Genomic DNA, 19,104 nt, shown 5'->3' with positions numbered 1-19,104 from the left:
ATTTTGACTTAGTTAAGAATGACCAAACCTTTGAGCTAGCTTTGTTTCAAATTTACTGGCTTTTTACACTTAACATGAGAATGTTAACAAACACATCTCTCCTCCATGAATCTAAGTAATTGACTAAACTTAAGGAAAATGCATAAATGGAGTAAATAAAATTAAATTCCAATTCTACTTTAAAGGAGAGGAATTTTCATTTATGGCAACTTCAACATATTCCTAACAGGGCAGTTCAAGTGTGCCATTTATATATAATTGAAAGCACATACATCATTTTTCCACCTCGGTATCACTTAAGAAGTCAATTCAGCAAAATGCAGGAAATTCTGTTTTGGAAGCTTAGACAGTCTCAGAAAAGGGGAAATATTAACTGAATTAACAAAATGGAGCTAAGCCATCAAAAACAAAGACATGAAAAGGACATTCCCCGTTTTGTTCTCCCAAACTATCCACAAAATGTTATTCTCTCATGATAAACCAACACTCAGGACAGTGCTTACCTCAAGGTAAACACTTCTGGATTTCAGCTATTCAAGAGCTAAAGTTAGCTATAGCATAATGTCCAAGAGCACAAAAGTTCTTTGCTACTACACAGCCCTTCCCCAACTCCAACACTGAATGCACATCAAGAATATTTACCTTCAGGGTAAAATTCAACTGAAGTGTTTTATCAATTGTGTCGAGAGGAGATAATATTAAGATCTAACCTCAATATAACAACGGTTGTGAAGATGTTTGTTTCAATGTAAGACAACTTTGTCACAGTGGTCTAGGAAAACAAAGGGCTTATATGGTTTAAAAGATACATAATAAATGACCATAATGTACACTGAACTTCTTCTGATCTAGGAGCATATTTTTTTTAAATCCTGTTCCTGAGATAAATAATACCTTGGCAAATCATTTCAAACTGCACTTTTCCCATGAAATGTTTACAGCTACCTGTAAATAAAATGAACAAAACTGTTCAAAGTTCCATTTTTCCATCCTTCTCTATCCTACTGTGGATAAACATCAAAATGTAGAAAAACAGAGCAAAGAATTGGAAGACCTGACTAATTTGCCATAAACAAAGCAAATCATTCATCTTATACTCAACTGAAATACACCTTAAATACATCTGCACTTCATTCATTCATTCATTTATTTACTGAATGTGCCAGGTGCTGTGTAAATAACGGTGCACAAACAGGGACGATTCCTACCCAGAGCTCACCTTGCAGGAAGGGAAGCAGAAAACAGACCAGTAAACAACAAAAGGCGAAGAGAATTACCTCTCTTGAAGTGCTGTGAAGGGACAGGACAATGGGCAAGTGAGCACCTGGGGCAAGGGTGCTCAGCAAGGCCTCTCTGAGGAAGTGACATTACCATGGTGATCTGAGGGTGTGGAGGGCCAGCTACATAAAGAGACAGGGAACAGCAGAGCAGGCAGAGGGAACAGCATAGCCAAAGGTCCTAAGATAGCAAAAGACGTGGCCTGCTTGGGCGACTGTGAAGCCTCCAGCATGGCTAGACCATACTGAACAAGGAAGAGAGGTGAACCAGATGAGGATGGTGAGGTGGGCAGGGGGCAGACAGATCACACTGGGGCCCATCTTACAGGCCAAAGAGTTTGGATTTTATTCTCTGTACGACAAGAAGCTACTGAAGGCTTTAAGGAGGGGAATGACACAACCCGATTTAAGTTTTAAGATTATTCTGGATTTGCGTGGAAAACTGAACTGATGGTAAGAATGGATGGCGGCAAAAATTAACTCAAAATGGATTAAAGATCTAAATGTAAGAGCTAAAACTTTAAAATTCTTAGAAGAAAACATAGATGTAAATCTTTGTGACCTTGCATTGGGCAATGATTTCGGACATGATACCAAAAGCATAAATAACAAAAGAAAAAATACATAAATTGGACTTCATCAAAACTATAAACATTTTAAGCTTCAAAGGACACCATCAAGAAAGTGAAAAGACAGCTCAAAGAAAGGGGAAAAAAACTGCAAGTCATGTATCTGATGGGGGCTAGTATCCAGAATATATAAAGAACTCTTACAATAACAAAAAGACAACCCAATTAAACAGGTAAAAGATTTCAACAGATACTTCTCCAAAGAGGATCTACAAATACCAGCAAGCACATGAAAAGATGTTCAACATCATTCATCAGCAGGGAAAAACAAGTCAAAACCACGAGGCACCACTTCACACCCATTAGGATGGCTGCTATCAAAAAAAAACTCTGAAAGATTAGTATTTACCGGAGGGGAAGAGGGTAGATGGAGGACAAAAGGGGTAAAGGGGCACATATGTATGGTGACGGATAAAAACTAGCCTACTTGGGGCCAGCCCGCTGGCGCAGTGGTTAAGTTCACACGTTCTGTTTCTCGGTTTCCTGGGGTTCGCTGGTTTGGATCCCAGGTGCGGACATGGCACCGCTTGGCAAAAGCCATGTTGTGGTAGGCATCCCACATATAAAGTCGAGGAAGATGGGCATGGATGTTAGCTCAGGGCCAGTCTTCCTCAATAAAAAGAGGAGGAGTGGCAGTAGTTAGCTCTGGGCTAATCTTCCTCAAAAAAACAAAAACAAAAAACAAAAAAAACTAGCCTACTGGTGGTGAGCACAATGCAGTCTATAAAGAAAATGATGTATAATAATGTACACCCGAAATTTACACAATGTTCTAAGCCAATATGACCTCAATAAAATAATCCTTTTAAAAACCCTGAAAATAATAAGTGTTGACAAGGAAGTGGAGAAACTGGAACCTTTGTGCACTGTTGGGGGGAACGTAAAATGGTGCAGTCTTTGGAAACAGTCCAGCAGTTCTTCAGAAAGTGAGGAGTTACCATACGATCCATCAATTCCAACTGTAGGTAGACAGACACACACACATATGTACAGTCATGTGCCACTAAGGTTGTGGTCAATGAAAGACCACACACATGACTACATAGGTTACACTATCTAGGTCTGTGTAAGTACACTATAATGTTTGCACAATGACAAAATTGCCTAACAATGTACTTCTCAGAACATACCCCCATCGTTAAGCAACATATGACTATATTCAAGAGAAATAAAAACATATGGCCACACAGAAACTTGTACACAAATGTTCACAGCAGCATTATTTATAATAGACACAAGAATGGAGAGCAAGAGATCAGACTACAGGCAACTGGAGAAGTTCAAGAGAGAGAATGGTAACTTGCATTAACTAGTGGTGATGGAGATGGAAGAAAGAAGAAACGGAGAAATACAAGAGGAAAAAAATTACAGAATGACTTAAAATCCTCTGATTTCTGGAAAAGGTACAAAATAACCAGATACAAATTGGCTAACTTCCAGGAGATATAACAAGACTCAAGTTTTGAACAACTATAAAAAGAGAAGTATTTCTCACATAACAAAAGAACAGCAATGAGAAACGAAATATATCATAAAGGGGAAACAATACATTTCAGAAATATTTCCGATAGTCTTCTGGAACAGGATCACTCTTGACAGAAAGCTTTAAACTGCAAAATTTAAGACTCAGAACTACATACGAAGAAAAACTTATCTGTTGATGGCTAATTCTAGACTCAAGAAACAATTACTGAATTTGGTTGACATTTATTAATTTCTTACTTATACTTACTCAAAGATGCTCTCTGAATGTGAATCATCACATATAATCAATCTTTGCATTCTCAGGTGATTTAAACCTCTCATTTTTAAACAAGAACTTTAGCTCCTGGCAAATGACACTTCTTGCTTACAAAAATGAGCTCTTAACTTGAAACACATGGTATTTTACAAAGATTTTTCTACCAGATCTTTGCTGTTTCAACCTTTGGGGAACAAAGCCATTCTGGAGTCGGCAAAGCTTCATGAATTCTCCATCAAGGACTGACTAGAGCTCGGGAAGGTACATACAATGCCAATGAGAAATAAAAAAAAGAGTAAAGCCGATCTTCCCCAAGAAGGGAAAGAAAACAACAACAAAAGGCTTGGTCAGTGTGCTCTTATGAGGTCACAGGAGATCTGTAAGTTTTTCTCTGAAAAGCATCTCAAAAGTTGCAGCACATTTCCTTGCCTTGCTTTGAAATTCTTCGCCCAATAAACTCTGTCCTCGCTCCCTACCATCCACTATTCAGCGTATACTAAACAACTTAAGGAAACATACTCGAACTTTTATGGTATATGGTGTCAGTAAGACAAATGTCTTCTGATATGTATGTGCATGATTAGGTGTCAAAATGAGAGGTGACAAGAAGTGACAGAGTTGAGGGAAGAATAAAAGTAGTCAGGAAATTCCTCTGCATAGGACAGACCTGAGCTGTGCTCGGGAAACTGAGCCGGTGATGAGCAACCCACATCAGATGAAAAGAGCCTAAGGAGCTGAAAAGGCCTCTTCTGGAGGACAAGGAGGAGACTGGCTTGCTTAGACCAAGGGTCTTTACTCTGGACAGACTTATACAATCGGGGATGTGCTGATAATCTTGAGCACCTTGTTAAAGTTTAACTTTGTTTTGGAAGACTTGAGACTTTAAAGACTTATGAGAAAATGGGATATGGTAAAATCCACGGTTTTGGAAGAATTTCTCCATAAACTCCTTTGGAGTCCACTTCAGGAAACGGAAAATATTCTAACTCCCCCAAAGGCTCAGCAGTAGAGCAAGGTGATTTAAGCAGGCAGGTTCTGCAGATTAGTGGCTACCACGGGAAAGATGGGGTTGGGGGTGGGCACAAAGGGTGAAGTGGTACACCTACAACACGAATGACAAACATTAATGTACAACTGAAATCACACAAGACTGTAACCTATCAACTCAATTAAAAAAAAAAAAAAAAAAGGCAGGTTCTGGGGTCACCGCGCTGCGTGTGGTCACAGTCTGTCTCTGCTACTCAACAGCCGTGGCCCAGGGCCAGGGAGCACTTCACCTTCCTGGAACTGAGCTCCCTCACTAGAAAAGGGTGCTGAGGGGAACAAATGAGCCCCCACCCGGAGCACTGACAGCGACCAGCACACAGCAAGAATACAGTAAGTACCAGATCTTCTGCTTGGAACTACCATGAGCAACTTCTCCCTACCAGTTATCAAAAAATATGGGAAAAATCTTACTATCCTATAACAATATTATGTGAGATTCGAGGAAACCAGGCATTTGAAATGTCCCTTGTGATGGTCACTGAACTTTGGATGTTTTAATACCTTGCCAAGATTGTTTCTCAATCTTCTGGTTGAGATTACATGTGTATATCTTACCAAGTATGTTGGTGAAATGTGCAAGCATACTGGCCAGGGAATCCAGAGACCTGAATGACAGCGGGTAAAGCGGATCTCAGAATTTCAAGTGTCTCAAATGTAAAATGAGGTGTCGGTGGCCTTAGCCAACCACCTCAGCCAGCCAAGCCTGCCAAGTCTGCAATTTGATTGATGCTACAGTGAGTGCACTGAGCACTACAGGTTACAAAATGGACTAAATACTGGAAAAGAGAATATCTTATTACTGGGCACAAATCTGACTTCCTCAGGAGAGGGCTCTCCACTCTCTCGGGACTGCAGGGATGTCTTCAGCACGCTGAACTGATGCCCTTACAGGATACTAAGGTCTGATGCGGCTGCACCACCAGCCCTGTGCCACGACCGCAGTCTTTCCTACGGCACCAAGAGGGCCTCAGCACTCACTACCACAGGATTCTTTGCCCTTCCATAATATGGCTGGTTATCCCGTGGCTAACGTGCCTCCAGTAGGACACCAACAACTGCGAGTGTAGGCATCTGACTGGCCTTGCCCCATGACCGTTTCCTCCCCCAGACTACGGCGACAGTTGGTCCCTGTTTTGTCTTTAGAAAAGCACAGGTTTGTGCTTGTTTTTCACTACTGTCAGAGTGGCTATTATCTGCCAAACTGCCTGAGACCCATCAATGCCGCCCTCTTTCCCTTTTTCCTTTCCTGTTTCATGCCTCTCCATGCTTTCGTCCACAGCTGCCATCTTTGTGTGACAAGGCCAGAGTTCTATGGGCATCACTCAGTCCTCACCAACCAATCAGACTGCTCCCTCCCTTCTCACGGACACCTGTGCTCATCAGGTTCTGAGCGCTTGTCGTCAAGTACCTGGAACTACCAACCTGTGACCAAAAGAACACGGGATTAGACATCAGAGTCCAGGTCTCAGTCACCACTCTGCCACTCGCGAGCTGTGTGACTTGGGTGAGGGGCACCTGAGTGTCTTCTTACGTACAATGTGCACACTGCCTCTCTCTCAGGACTGCAACGAGGAGAGTGAGGGCAGGAGAGGGTGAGACCAAGGGGACTGTGGAACGACATCAGCTCTTTCTAGGAACAAAGCTGTTCCTGAAGCCTGAGGGAGCTGGAAGGCTGGCTCCAGGGAGCCAAGGTTTTCCTTTATTTAATCCTGAATTAACAGCCTGAAAGGAATACTGAAAACCTCATGCCCAAATAAGCTCTCCAGAACAGGAATCTCTCTTGCACTAACCATATTTATACAGCCCTCTTCAACTTAAGAGAGATGTTATTTATGGCTTGACTGTCACCTAAATCAGACGTTTCAAACATATTATTCACTATTTTTTTTCCTCATAAAATGAAAATACAGAAGAGTAAAAAAAATTTTAAATCAGCCATAAAACCACCACCAAGGGAAAAACATTCTTAACATTTTAATGAATCTCTTTCTAGGCTTTTTTCTGATTAGTTTTTTAGAAACATATGTAACATATTTATATTTATGTACATATTTAGCAACTGGTCTTTTCCATGTAATAATATATCAATTATTTCCCCAATATTCCAACTCCTAGTTTTCAAATGAAGGATATCTTGAATCTATTTCAAGTTTATTCACATATGGACATCAAAGACCAACAGAAAATTTTATATATGAACTTTCTGGTTTATTTTAGAACCCCTCAGAGAGAGCTGAATGTTTACAGTGAAGGGAGCTTTATGTATTGGTAAAATTCAATTAATGAGCAAATGTAAAATGCTAGAAAAAGAAAGCTGAGTATGCATAAGTAAATTCAATACTCTAAATACTATTTCTATATCTAGATTATACCATCTGGAACGCCCAAATTTTCTCTCAATTGACACATTTTTTAGATATACTTTGGGTGCTAACAAATTAACAGAAACATGAATAAGTCTCTATGGATAAATGATCGATCAGTTATTGCCTTCATTTAAACCTGCAACAGAAGCAAAGGAATGCTGTGTTCTAAGAGATAATAACAATAAAATTTAAGGTTCTAGAAAGTGATAACCTACTTTATATTCATGCGTCACTATAGACCAAGCCGTAGTCTTAAACTGAGAGAATATAAAAAATAGTGATCATCACAGCTCATTCACAACTTTCAGCTCTACAAAATAGAGGTGTCATTTGTTTCAATACGAAGAGAATAAAGGCGAGAGAAGAGCAAAGATTCCCTGGGACCTTCAAAAACCATTACTGGTCTTTTGCCCTTAGACAAATATTGGTATGCATTTTCCATTTTAAAATATTTATGCCAAAGATAGAGATTAGACTGCCAAACTCAGGAGAATGTGCAAAAGAACTTCTACAAACCAGAGACATAACAACAACAAAGAAAGGATTTGAATGGTCAAGTCACACGAGAAATTCAAATGGTCAGTTAACATAAGACGTTCAACTTCACTAATGAAGAAATGCAAATTTAAACAAAAGACTATTTTCTGTGTATCAAATTGGCAAAAATTAAAAAGATGGGAAAATGAACACCATCAAACTCTCGGAGGGCCACCTGGCAGTGAAAAAAAAAATTAAAATGAGCTATGTTCTTTCAGCAACCCTACTTTTCTAAATTTCTCCTGGAGGAATAGTAAACAAGGCATGAAGACTTCCTTCTCTACAATCATGTTCACAGAAATATTATTTCTAACAGACAAAAAGGAAAATAGTTAAAACTCCTAAATCGACTTACCATTTAGAGAATGGTTAAGTAAACTATGCTGTGAACCTAAGAAATTTTATTCAGCTTTAAAAAGAATGACATGGATACTAAATAATAACATGGCAGAATGTTCATGACACGTTGCTTGAAAAAATAAAGCAAACTGCAGAAAACAAAAATTTTTTGTAAAAAGCAAAGTGATATAAGGGTTCTATCTCTTTATATGTTTGTTTTTAAAAATTTATTTGAATACGTATAGAAAATGATGTAGAAGAATACACTTTAAACTGTTTCTAGTGTTTCTCTCTGGGATTATGGATATGTGATAGCAAGAGGAGGGGACTAAGTTTTTATTTTATAATCTCTTCTGTTTGAATTTTTTTATAAGCAGATGTATTACTTTTATAATTTAAAAGTAACCAACAAAGGAGGGGAGTTCTCTCAAAAAATTAAAATGCAACATACCGTCCCAGTGAGATTTTAAAAGTACCTCAGCACATCTAGTAAGTTAGGTAGTTACCTGCTTAATACGCAAGCTGGGTAGTTAAAGCATTAATTATTTAATATAATGATTAAGCATCAAATGTGAACCCTGCTTACCTCTTCAGGTGATAAATTTTGTGTGTGTACTGTCCCTTTTCTCCATCCTTCTCGTAAGGTTCATTCTTCAGGACTTCAATTCCTTCTCCACCACCAGTCTCATTCTTACTAGCTTCTGCAACAGAGTAAAGCTGCCCAACCTGGTACTGAAATTCAAAGAGCACAGAATCCCAGTCAGGCAGGAGTAACTGCAGACGCCTCCTCTGCTAAAATTTCACTATAGATGATAGAGAAAAACATACCCAAACCATTCAGCACATATGTTCTATATGAAAACATGACTCAAATTAGAACTATGTTTAGGAAGACAAACATCAGATGATCATACAGCTTCAAGAAACTCTACAAGTTTCCCCTATTCAAGAAAACTGCCAGTTTCAAATACTCTGGCGCTTTAATATGTATTATCTACTTATCAAGAAAACATCTTGACACTTGGTTTGACTTTTTGAATAAAAATACACATTTGTATTTTCCAAAGCATTTTTGTGTCTATTATATCTCATTTAATTTTACAAACTTCTGAGGAAGGTATGGCAGGAATACAATTGTCACTTTGCCAATTAAAAAAGCTGAGTGGGCTGGCCTGGTGGCATAGTGGTTAAGTTCGTGCGCTCCACCTTGGTGGCCCACGGTTTGCCAGTTCGGATCCTGGGCACGGACGTACACACTGTTCATCAAGCCATGCTGTGGCAGTGTCCCACATACAAAATAAAGGAAGATTGGCAAAAGATATTAGCTCAGGACCAATGTTCCTCCCCACCCCCTCTCCCCACCAAAAAAAGAGAGAGAGAAAGAAAGCTGAGCAACCAGCATACTGTTCTCAATAATAAAGAGGGGGGATATAAAGTGTAATAATAAAAGCCTGAAAACACAAAGAACCACTACAGTCCAGAAATTTTAGTACACCCCTAGGGTCTTTTCTCCATGACTTATGTGACACACCCAATTTGGCCCTTGCCCACCTAAACAGAAAGAGCACTGGGAACCCAGAACCAGAACTGTTAATCGTGACATTTCAAGTACACAGAAACTGTTTTTAAGGTATTATAAATACCCAAGTATTACCATAAAAAGCAACAAATTGCTGACAGTGGTTTCTATTTCATTTTAGAGTGAACCAGAATTCTCAGTGGCCTAAACCAATACCTGTGAGTGGGCAGTGTTGTTCTATGCCAATGTGGAGTCACTAACAGTTCCAATGAATGATAAAAAGCAAAGTTCTTGTGTTCTAATTTATTCTAGTGACTCAACGTGGCACTATCTCCCATCTCTTCAAATTTGGCTAAATTTCTTCCTCCCAGTGAAGACAGACTGAAAAAAGGGTTTTCTTTTTTATAAGTGTATTTTCAAAGAAAAGCTACCTCTAAAAACTTACACGGTCGGCCCTCCGTATCCACAGGTTCCACAGGTTCAGCCAACCAGAGGGAAAGGCCTCTGATGGTTGTGTCTGTACTGAACACGTACAGACTTGCTTTCCTTGTCATCATTCCCTCAACAACACAGCATAACAACTATTTACGTAGCATTTACACTGTACTAGGTATTACGACTAATCGAGGGATGATTTAAACTACACGGGAGGATGCGTGTAGGTTACATGCAAATACCACGCCATTTTTACACAGAGGACTTGAGCATCCGCGGATTTTGGTATCCTCACGATACCTGGAATGATTCCCCTGAGGATTCCGAGGGAGGACTGTAATTCAAAACTAACATTTTATTTCAGGGACAAAAAACAGGGATAGTTGTAAGCTCAGTAATATTCCTATCTAAAATGGCCAAGGGAATACGATGCCTTCTTGAAGGTTAATTTAAACACGTACGTATGTACATACACATACACGCACGCACACACTCGGCTTGGAAGGATTAGGAAGCTAGAACCAAACACATTTCTTAAATGCATCAAAAATAAATTTCTGTAGGGATTTCAGACTGCAGAGAGGGCTGCATTTCTCCCTTTAGTTTTTGTGATACACCACCAGGGTTAGTCCAGTAATGCTACAATCCTTAAGTCCTTCAAAATGTACTTTTCAACACCGTCATATTTCAAAGATAGGATTAAAATGTCTCTAAGTCGAGAGGTAAATCTGATCTTGGTCAGGAACAGAATAAGAAAAATTTACACAGAAACAACCAAACAACAGTATCCCAAAAACGTTATTAATGGACTGATATTTTGTGGCACGCCACTAGGCTTTCATTCTCATTTTTAAGAATAACTTAAATAGAGACAGGAGACATGTTTATTAAGTCTGAGTATAACAAAAAGCTGAGATTTTAGGTGACAATACCAAGACTCACAAAGATTTCAACAAGTTGATCCAACTAGCTGAAACCAAAAGAAAAAATTTAACAAAAACAAACGTCAGCTTCCACCTTTAAGTTCTAATGATCAATCGTACGAGTAAAGAATAGGGGCGCCTGGCTTGCCTCCAGTGTTTTAATACAGTGAAACCCAGGCACTACTGAGGTATATACAGCTGTGTCCAAGTCTACATTAAACAGTGTCAGCTACTCATTTTAGTTCCTGCATTTTATTTTTTTTCTGTCTTCTGTCAGCTGTCACTTCTTAGGTTATCAGTTTGTTTTGTCCCACTTCCAATTCACTGCTTCTAATCTACTGTCAGCCTCTAGGAAAACAGATAACTGAGCCAGTGCAAACCGTGAGCAAGTTACAGAAGGACCCAGACGGCTTCAGCGATTTTGCCACATACCTTGATTTCTCAGAAGCCTTCTCTGCTTTTATTCTCATTCTTGGCTATCCTACATATAGTTACAACTGTGGGCCGCCAAGTTCTGAATGGGTCATGTATTTCTGGACCATGTGCAGTTCAAAGGAGACAATCATCTCTCACAGTTACGTGCTGGGCAGCCCATGTCTCGAATACTGTTTTCAGTTGACAGCAACAACTATGACCTATGCAGCGGTGAGACCAGGCTAGAGCTGGCGAGGAGGTCTAGAGGTTATGTTCTATCAGGCCAAGGAACATGCTTGGAATGTTTAACCTTGTGACCTCACGCAGAGAAGACGGAAGAAAAGGGTTTGGGGGAGGCGAGAAAACTGTCAAAAGAAAACCTGAAGGGCTGCCATATGCAAGACAGAACAGGCTTATTTCCCAAAGCTCAAGTGGAAGGAACTGTAAACAACAGTCAAACAGTATAGGAAAGCAGATTTTGGTTTAAAGTAAAGACAAATGTTTAAAATATCCAACAGCAAAGTCGGCCGCTTCTCTAAGTAGCAAGTTCCATAACCTTAGAGTGCTCAAGTTGAGGCCAGAACCTCCTTTCTCTGGGATATTGCAGACACAATTCCTGCGCTGGACAGGAGGTTAAACCACAATCTGTAGACCCCCCCCCCCAAAACAAGTGTAACAGAAATTCATTTACAATTAATTATCTGTAACACACCATAATTATTTTGTCGCATAAACTGGAATGTAAAGGTAAATGAATATAATGAAAATATGACTTTAGACTAACATACCAAAATAAACTATACCAATAAAATAATACAGAAGCAAGCAAGACTTACCTCCTGAACAGAACATGGTAAAACAACACGGCTAGAAGACAAAAGAAAAAAGAATACATGTTACATATGAAAAAGTCGGCTTTAAAACACAGATCTCCACGTCTAAGGGAGTTTTTACTTTAAATCCAATGACAGCACAGTACGACGATGTCATTTATGAAAGAGGGTCTTTACAATGCCTACAGCTCTAAATAAGGGTTTTTAAACTGGGGAAATAAGACTACCATTCCTGGCTCTCAATGATCACTCACATTTAGCGCTGACTGTGCCAGGACCTTAAAAACGCAGTTCAGAGCTTCTGGTGAGGAGTGAAGGAACAAGAGAAAACTCATCACTGGAAATTGCAGGGTACAGAATGTATTATTTGTGGACTGTCTGGTCAGGTTGCCCTCATGACATTTTTAGTATGGTTTCATTCTCCATCTACATACTATGCAACCTCTCACAGAATGCAAGTCTTAAATCTCATGAATGAACGCTTCCAAAAATTTCCCCAATATCCAATTACTTCTCAATTTTATTAAAAGAAAAACAAGTGAAAGGTACTTTAGACTTAGTAAGAAAAAGACTTCACCATAGAAAATACCTTGAACCTCATAAATATAACCCCCTCCAGGGTAGACTCAGTTGGATTCACTACAAGGTTGCTATGTTTGATCTTGTCCAAGCAAGTTTGTTATCGGACATACAAAAGGACCTACATGGAAACATAATGCTCCTAAAGATGAATTCCAAAAAACAGTATTATAGCGAATTATTTTATATCAGAATATTGCAGTTTATCTGCAGATTTTTACAGGGAAATATCTTCACTTATTCCCACCGTACACTCTGGAAACCAAGGCCATCCCCAAATATCAATTGTCTCAACATAACAGCTAATGTCCAAGAGAGCAACTTCCTTTTTTTTTGGGCCTGGTCCTTCTCAGGCTTTTCTCCCCTAATCATTAAGCTACCACAGCAGTGCCATTTAAAGTCTTGATTTAACTCTATTATAAGGAGAGAGACAAAGATCTCAGCAGTCACCTTGATTTTCATTTTACAGACCATTCCCGATAGTTTTCCTCATTCCAACTTCTCTTCAGCCGCACTTTCCACCTACTTCTCCCTCCCTCGTCTCCTCAAACATCTGTGTTTGAATACTCACATCACCTTAATCTCCAACACGTACGAAACATGCCTCCTGTTATTTCTTCCTCCTTGACTATTGTGGGGGGAGGATCACTTATCATTCTTTGTTTTTCAGAAAATGGTTATCTAAAGACAATAAACAGTCTCAAAGTCACAATGGTTACTAACTTTTATTCTCATCAAGAATAAACTTGTTGCAGGCCAGCCAGGTGGCATAGTGGTTAAGTTCGCACGTTCCACTTCGGCAGCCCAGGGTTCATGGATTTGGATCCTGGGCGTGGACCTACACGCTCATCAAGCCATGCTGCGGTGGCATCCCACACAGAAGAACTAGAAGGATTTACAACTATGATATACAACTATGTATTGGGGCTTTGGGGAGAAAAAAGGAAAAAAAAGAGGAAGACTGGCAACAGATGTTAGCTCAGGACTAATCTTCCTTACCAAAAAAAAAAAAAAAGAATAAACTTGTTATACAAAGTGCTTATACCAAATCTTTTTAGCTGTCTCCTGAGGGTACACACCAACTTGCTTGCTGTCTCAGTAACAGAAAAGAGACCGAGGTAAAAGGAGTGCAGAGGTCAGAGGAAAGACTAAGATATAGATCAGAAGCATAACTACGGCTAACCTGAGGAAGTAATGTGCAGGTGTTTAAAAATGCTGAGAAGCAGGAGAGTGGGAAGAAGCCATCTTTTGGGAGACTGGGCAGATTTACAAAGGCCGAATCAAAATCATGGGCTGCAGAGGAAATGGAAGGAAGGAAGAGAGGAAAGAGTTAAAGATTTCCTTGAAGCTTCACAAAACCAAAGAACTACTGCTGAGTAATTTTAACTACTACTCACTAGCTGAAGAGCCTCCTTTTTATGTAACACTTTCAGGGGAAACTTATTCCACAAAACGAAAGCGACTGATGAAGACATTGTGAATGAATGATGAGTCAAGTAACTTCTTCAAGATTTACTTAATAAAAAGTAAAATAGAAAAGCAACAGACAAGCTTTGATTTTCCATTATTATTCTAAAAGTAGTATTCAACTTTTGAGCAATTTGAAAATTTTCAAACTTCCCTGTAATTCCTCACGAAAATCATTTTCCAAATGGAACTAGCAAGTAGTTCTTTAAAACCAGGACTTTACACTAACAGCAACTTCACCTATTGCTTAAGTAACAACTTGAAGGGAACTCTCCACCCTGAAAAGTCATTTCCAACCTTTCAATTCATGTCAAAAATTGATGGCATATTTTAGGACAACAAACATTTGCCAAAGCATTTTACAGTTTACCAACATCTTCACATGGGAATGACCTATTCATCGCTCCTAACCAAAAACAATTTTAGAAAGTTGACTTGCGAGTAGGAAGAATCATGTTTTTCATTCAACAACACTGGTACTCACAGTGTGCTAGACTAGATGCTGGGCTCAATACTGGGAATACTTAATATAAGAAACATCCTCTGCCTTCAAAAAGTCTAAGAGGAGAATAAGTCCAGGGGAGACATACATGAGGAGTGAACATCGAGAAATGTAATTTATAACTCCTTATCAAAAAAATTACACTTTGGGCACATTTCAACATCTGTTACCTCGGAGCATTTAAATTTTTATAATGAAGGTAATGATTTGCGAAAAGCATAGTGTAACTTCCCAACGGGGATCGCTTTCTATGAGTTAGCTTGATACTCCTCACATAACCGTCAAAGGGATCGACTGAACACTTAATTCACATTTTAGGAGGGAGGAAATAACTCTAGCAGAAGAGAAATGACTAAATCTGTGATCTAAAATCAGTTCTGCTAATGTGACTTGGGCCAAGTCAATGTCCTTCTGTCTTATTTCCTCCATTTGTCTTAATATCTGCCACCTCCCTATACTACAAAGATGTGAGAGCAATAAATGAGATAACAACTTGCATGATACAGTGAATAAACAACTTGGGAGAAAAGTTTTGTATAAATCCAAAGTTCAATACTATAAATAAGCCTGAAGTGAAAATGTGTCTTTTCTCAGGATCCCTGTCACAGATTAAAGTCGTAATTTTTCATTAATTTATTTAACAAATATTTACTGAGCACTTACTATGTGCCAGGGAACGTTCTCAGAGCAGGGGATACGGGAGTGAGCAAAACAGGCAAATTCACGGAGCTTACATGTAGTAACAGAATACATCCAGTAAAATAGAAAAATTAATACTGTGTTGCATGTTAGATGGTGATAACCACTTTGGAGAACAACAAATTCAGGAAAGCAAATACTAAATGGTAGGGGCTGCAATTAGGTCTTCAGAGAGATTCTCTAAGAAAAGTGACATTTAAGCAAAGGCCTGAAGGAAGAAAACGAGTTAGTGAGACGAGGGAAGAGCACCTTAGGCAGAGGGAATAGCAAGCAGAAAGGCCTTGACCTGAGCTTTTTTCTTGGAGTAGTGAAGGAATAGTAAGGATGCTTCGAATGGGCAAGGGAAGGGAGTAAATGAGCTCAGAGCAGTAAAGAAAATAGTAGTGTGAGATCTGAAGCTACTGTAAAGGCCTTGGCTTTTATTCTCGGTGAGACAGGGAGTCTTTGGAGAGTTTTAAGCAGAGAAGCCAGAGGAGTGACTTTTTAAAAAAACTCTGAGAACGAATCCTAAAAAATACAGTGTCTGGAGCTAGCTAAATTAAGCCAAAATTCTTAAGAATTTAAAATGAAAAGAGCATTTGAAAAAACAAAGAACGGACCATCCTCAAAATCCCTAGTGGCCCAAGGGATGCTGACGACACGAACCAGCTATGACAGCTGAATATTCATCGCCAATCAGATTCCCTGCGAAATTGCCAGTCCTTGCTGGTGGGAAACGCCGCAACTTCTCAACAAAATCGCCCGGTCGATCGGAAGCGCCTGGAAACCCTTCCATCGAACAGACCACACACAGGCCAACTCGTCACCTCAACGCCGTGAAGTAGGTGGAGCCCAGAGTGTCACCCCATCTTAAAGACGTGGAAACTGAGACTCGGAGCAGAGAGATGGCCCTCCCGTGCGGTGAACTGAGCGGCCGGGTGGAGCGCAGGGTTTCCCGACTCCCGCAGGAACTTCGGGGCGCCTACGCTGTCCCCCGAGTGCCGACACCCGGGCTGCCTTCACCTGGCAAGCCCATCTCCCGCGATTTCAGGCGGGCTCCACCCCAGACGACAAATCACAGTCAGACTCCCCACGTCGCCCCCACCCTGGGGCCTGGGGGTGGGCCCAGTCTCAACCGGGGGTGGGAGATTGGGAAGAAGGCGGGTCCCAGCGGAAACTCCCGGCCGCGCCTTCCCGAGCCACGCGCTCAGGCCGGGACCAGCCGCCGCCGGCCCGGGGCAGGGGGCAGCAGGGTGACCAGTGCGAGGCCCTGGGGGGCTGGGGTGGGGCGGAGGGCGCGCGGCGGAAGGGCCTCGAGCGGGCAGGGGGCGCGCGCAGGGAGCGGCCGGTCCGGGTCCCGCTCCTTCTTAGGAATATCCCGCTACTTCTCCATCACTGCATCTCCCACCACCGCCGTCCCGGAGCCTCGTTCGCGCCCACCGACCCACTCACAATTCCTTAATCAGCACCATCTTCCCGGAACCCCCTCACAGCTGCCGCCGCTGCCGCCGCTACCACCACCACCGCCACCACCGCCGCCGCCGCTACCGCCTCTCACGGCGCCTGCGCGGCCCCGCCTCCCTGCCCCTGCGAGCCCCCACAGCGCCTGCGCGTCCACACCCTTCCGCCGCGACCCGTCGCGTCAGCGCGCGCGAGGGGCTAGCCCCGCCCCAGTTCCGCGCCCCACCCTGGGCGCACGAGGTCTTCAGAGCGGCTGCGCGGCTCTCCCGAGCGCGTACGGCTGCTACTGCGCCTGCGCGAACGCGCACGCCCTCCTAGGGCTGCTCCCTCCAGTCCAGCTCCTTTGGGACGTGCGTGCCGCCGGCGTCTTGTGGTGAGTGTTCCAGTCGGTTCCTTGGAAGTCGTTTTCCGGTGACCGGGACTGAAGTTTCTCGCCCTGCCTTTGAGAGGAGGCCCACCTTCCTGACGGACATCCCGTTTGTGAAGTCCGCGTGAGAGACTTGTGAGGGGCGTGGAAGCCGACGCCGCCGGTTCGGCGGGAGGACCTTCCCCGGGTCACGACCCGGGCGCCCTCCAGAGGCCTCGTGAGGGCCGCCGTCTGACCCTGATCGCCTGGCGGGGCCGGCAGCGGTGGCCGCCGAGTCCCCAACGCCACACGCCCCCTGTCCCGGCTCCACGGTCCTCTAGGGCCTGCGGCCCCACAGGAGGAGCGTCCTACGCTCGCGACGGAGTCCCGGGGGGAAGAGGGGCTCGGCCGTGAGACCCAGGAAGGGACCTCTTCGGGGCCGCCGTTCCAGGGAAGGTCCCACGCGACCCCGCCGCCCGTGCCTGGAAGCCGAGAGGTGGACCTTGGGATGGTCACTCGCTTCCTCCGTCCCGGGCTCTGGGGTCACTCGCTCCCTCTGTGGGGTCGCTCGCTCCCTCCGTGGGGTCACTCAGGGGTCGCTCGCTCCCTCTAAGCCAGGCACAGTTGTAGGCCATGGGGCAACACCTGGAAACAAGATGTGTTCCCTGCCCTCGCTTGGAAACAAAAGAGTGACAGTCTATGCATAAAGGAAGAGGGTCCGCAGGAGGCAGAGCCGCCCCGGGGAGGCCTCGGGGGGCGTGTTGGAGCGTCGCGCGGTGACTGGCGAAGATGGGGCGAGGCGCCCGGCTCCTCCTCCCGGGAGCTTGGACCTGGGGCCGGCTCCAGCGGACGGGGCACCTGGCGCGGCCAAGTGCTGTGCTGGGGGGTGAAGGCGCTTCATCTCGTTCACCCCGAAACGGCGTCGTGAGAGAGGTGTTTTCGCGGGCTTTAGAAAGGACAAAAAAAAAGGTTCAGAGGGCCACGTTTAGGGATTTGTGCAAAACTCGCTCAGCCGGCGTGTTTGCAGAACCGGGTTTCAAATCCAGATTTTAATAACTTCCAAATCTGGTCTTTCCACTCCACTGACTTTTTTCTGGATAAAAATAAATAAATAAGCTGAGGCATGTTCTCGGTTATGGAAAGGAGGAGATATGGTCAAAATCTAGAAGATGCTTAGAGACAGGTGTAGCGCAAATGCAGTTTGGAGTGCCAGACCCCCGTATCAATTAGGAGATGAAGGCCCGAGGTGGTAATAGGAACTGCCAAACTAATTAGTCCATTTTATGTCGTAGTTTCTCCCCAGATGCTATGCAGCCTGAAGTTACAAATAGCTTTAAAAGCATGGATAAATTGTGGTTGACATGCTTTATCAACCATCAAGAAAAATTAGGATGTTGTGGAACATTTCTGTAACTTCTGAAGTCTTCCCACAAGTGTTCACTGATTCCATTGTCTGCATAGCTCAGTTGCTGCTCATAGTATTCAAATGTGTGTAAAATAAATGAGACGGTGTGCTGGATGGTGCGTAACTGAACCAGAATATGCTGTGGACATTGTCTCCTTTTCCCATCTGAAGATTCATGTTAAAACACTCAACTGGAAAACACCCAGTTTGGATGTATTTATTGAGGGAAAGAAAACATACACAAAATTAGCTAGGTTGGTAGAATGTGACATCTGTATAACTAAACTAAATAATTGTACATTACATCTGCTTAAGAGAGAAAAATGTCCCAATTTTCCTGGGAATATCAAAGAGGACTAGGGAGTGGGAAAGCCATGAAGTATCACCTCAAAATGAGCGCAAAGGACATATAAAGGAAAAGACAATTACACATGAAAAAAATAAACTAATGGACTGTGTGACATTTTCTTGTTTTAAAACTAATGGTATTGAATCTTGTGTACTTTTGCAAATGTGGGCATAAGATAGGATAGAACTTACTAGTAATTGTCTCTGGATGTAGAAAAAATTAAAACCTGATTTCTCGCGTTCCTTGAAATGACTTTC

At 42.4% G+C, this 19,104-nt stretch overlaps 1 protein-coding gene and 1 long non-coding RNA gene across 3 annotated transcripts in view; one reads left to right on the top strand and one right to left on the bottom strand.

The window, feature by feature from the left end:
* The window catches only part of PITPNB (phosphatidylinositol transfer protein beta), a 62,925-nt gene extending 46,031 nt beyond the window's left edge, over window positions 1–16,894 (bottom strand). Inside the window, exons 1-3 of one of the 2 annotated variants that reach the window (XM_070628695.1) lie at window positions 16,739–16,894; window positions 12,064–12,094; window positions 8,523–8,668 (exon numbers count right to left, since the gene is read on the bottom strand). In XM_070628695.1, coding sequence (XP_070484796.1) covers window positions 8,523–8,668; window positions 12,064–12,094; window positions 16,739–16,758 — 197 coding nt within the window. In that variant the 5' untranslated portion in view covers window positions 16,759–16,894. The remainder of the gene's footprint in view (window positions 1–8,522; window positions 8,669–12,063; window positions 12,095–16,738) is intronic. The other variant, XM_070628696.1, reaches the window with a different exon arrangement.
* Window positions 16,895–16,966: 72 nt separating this feature from the next.
* LOC139084713 (uncharacterized) overlaps window positions 16,967–19,104 on the top strand; it is a 56,251-nt gene continuing 54,113 nt past the window's right edge. The window contains exon 1 of the long non-coding RNA XR_011542359.1: window positions 16,967–17,120. This is a non-coding gene — a long non-coding RNA (uncharacterized lncRNA). The remainder of the gene's footprint in view (window positions 17,121–19,104) is intronic.

The sequence above is a fragment of the Equus przewalskii genome, chromosome 7 (assembly GCF_037783145.1).
Source record: "Equus przewalskii isolate Varuska chromosome 7, EquPr2, whole genome shotgun sequence".
In the NCBI taxonomy this organism is placed as follows: domain Eukaryota; kingdom Metazoa; phylum Chordata; class Mammalia; order Perissodactyla; family Equidae; genus Equus; species Equus przewalskii.
This window is presented reverse-complemented; position numbering and strand designations above follow the sequence as displayed.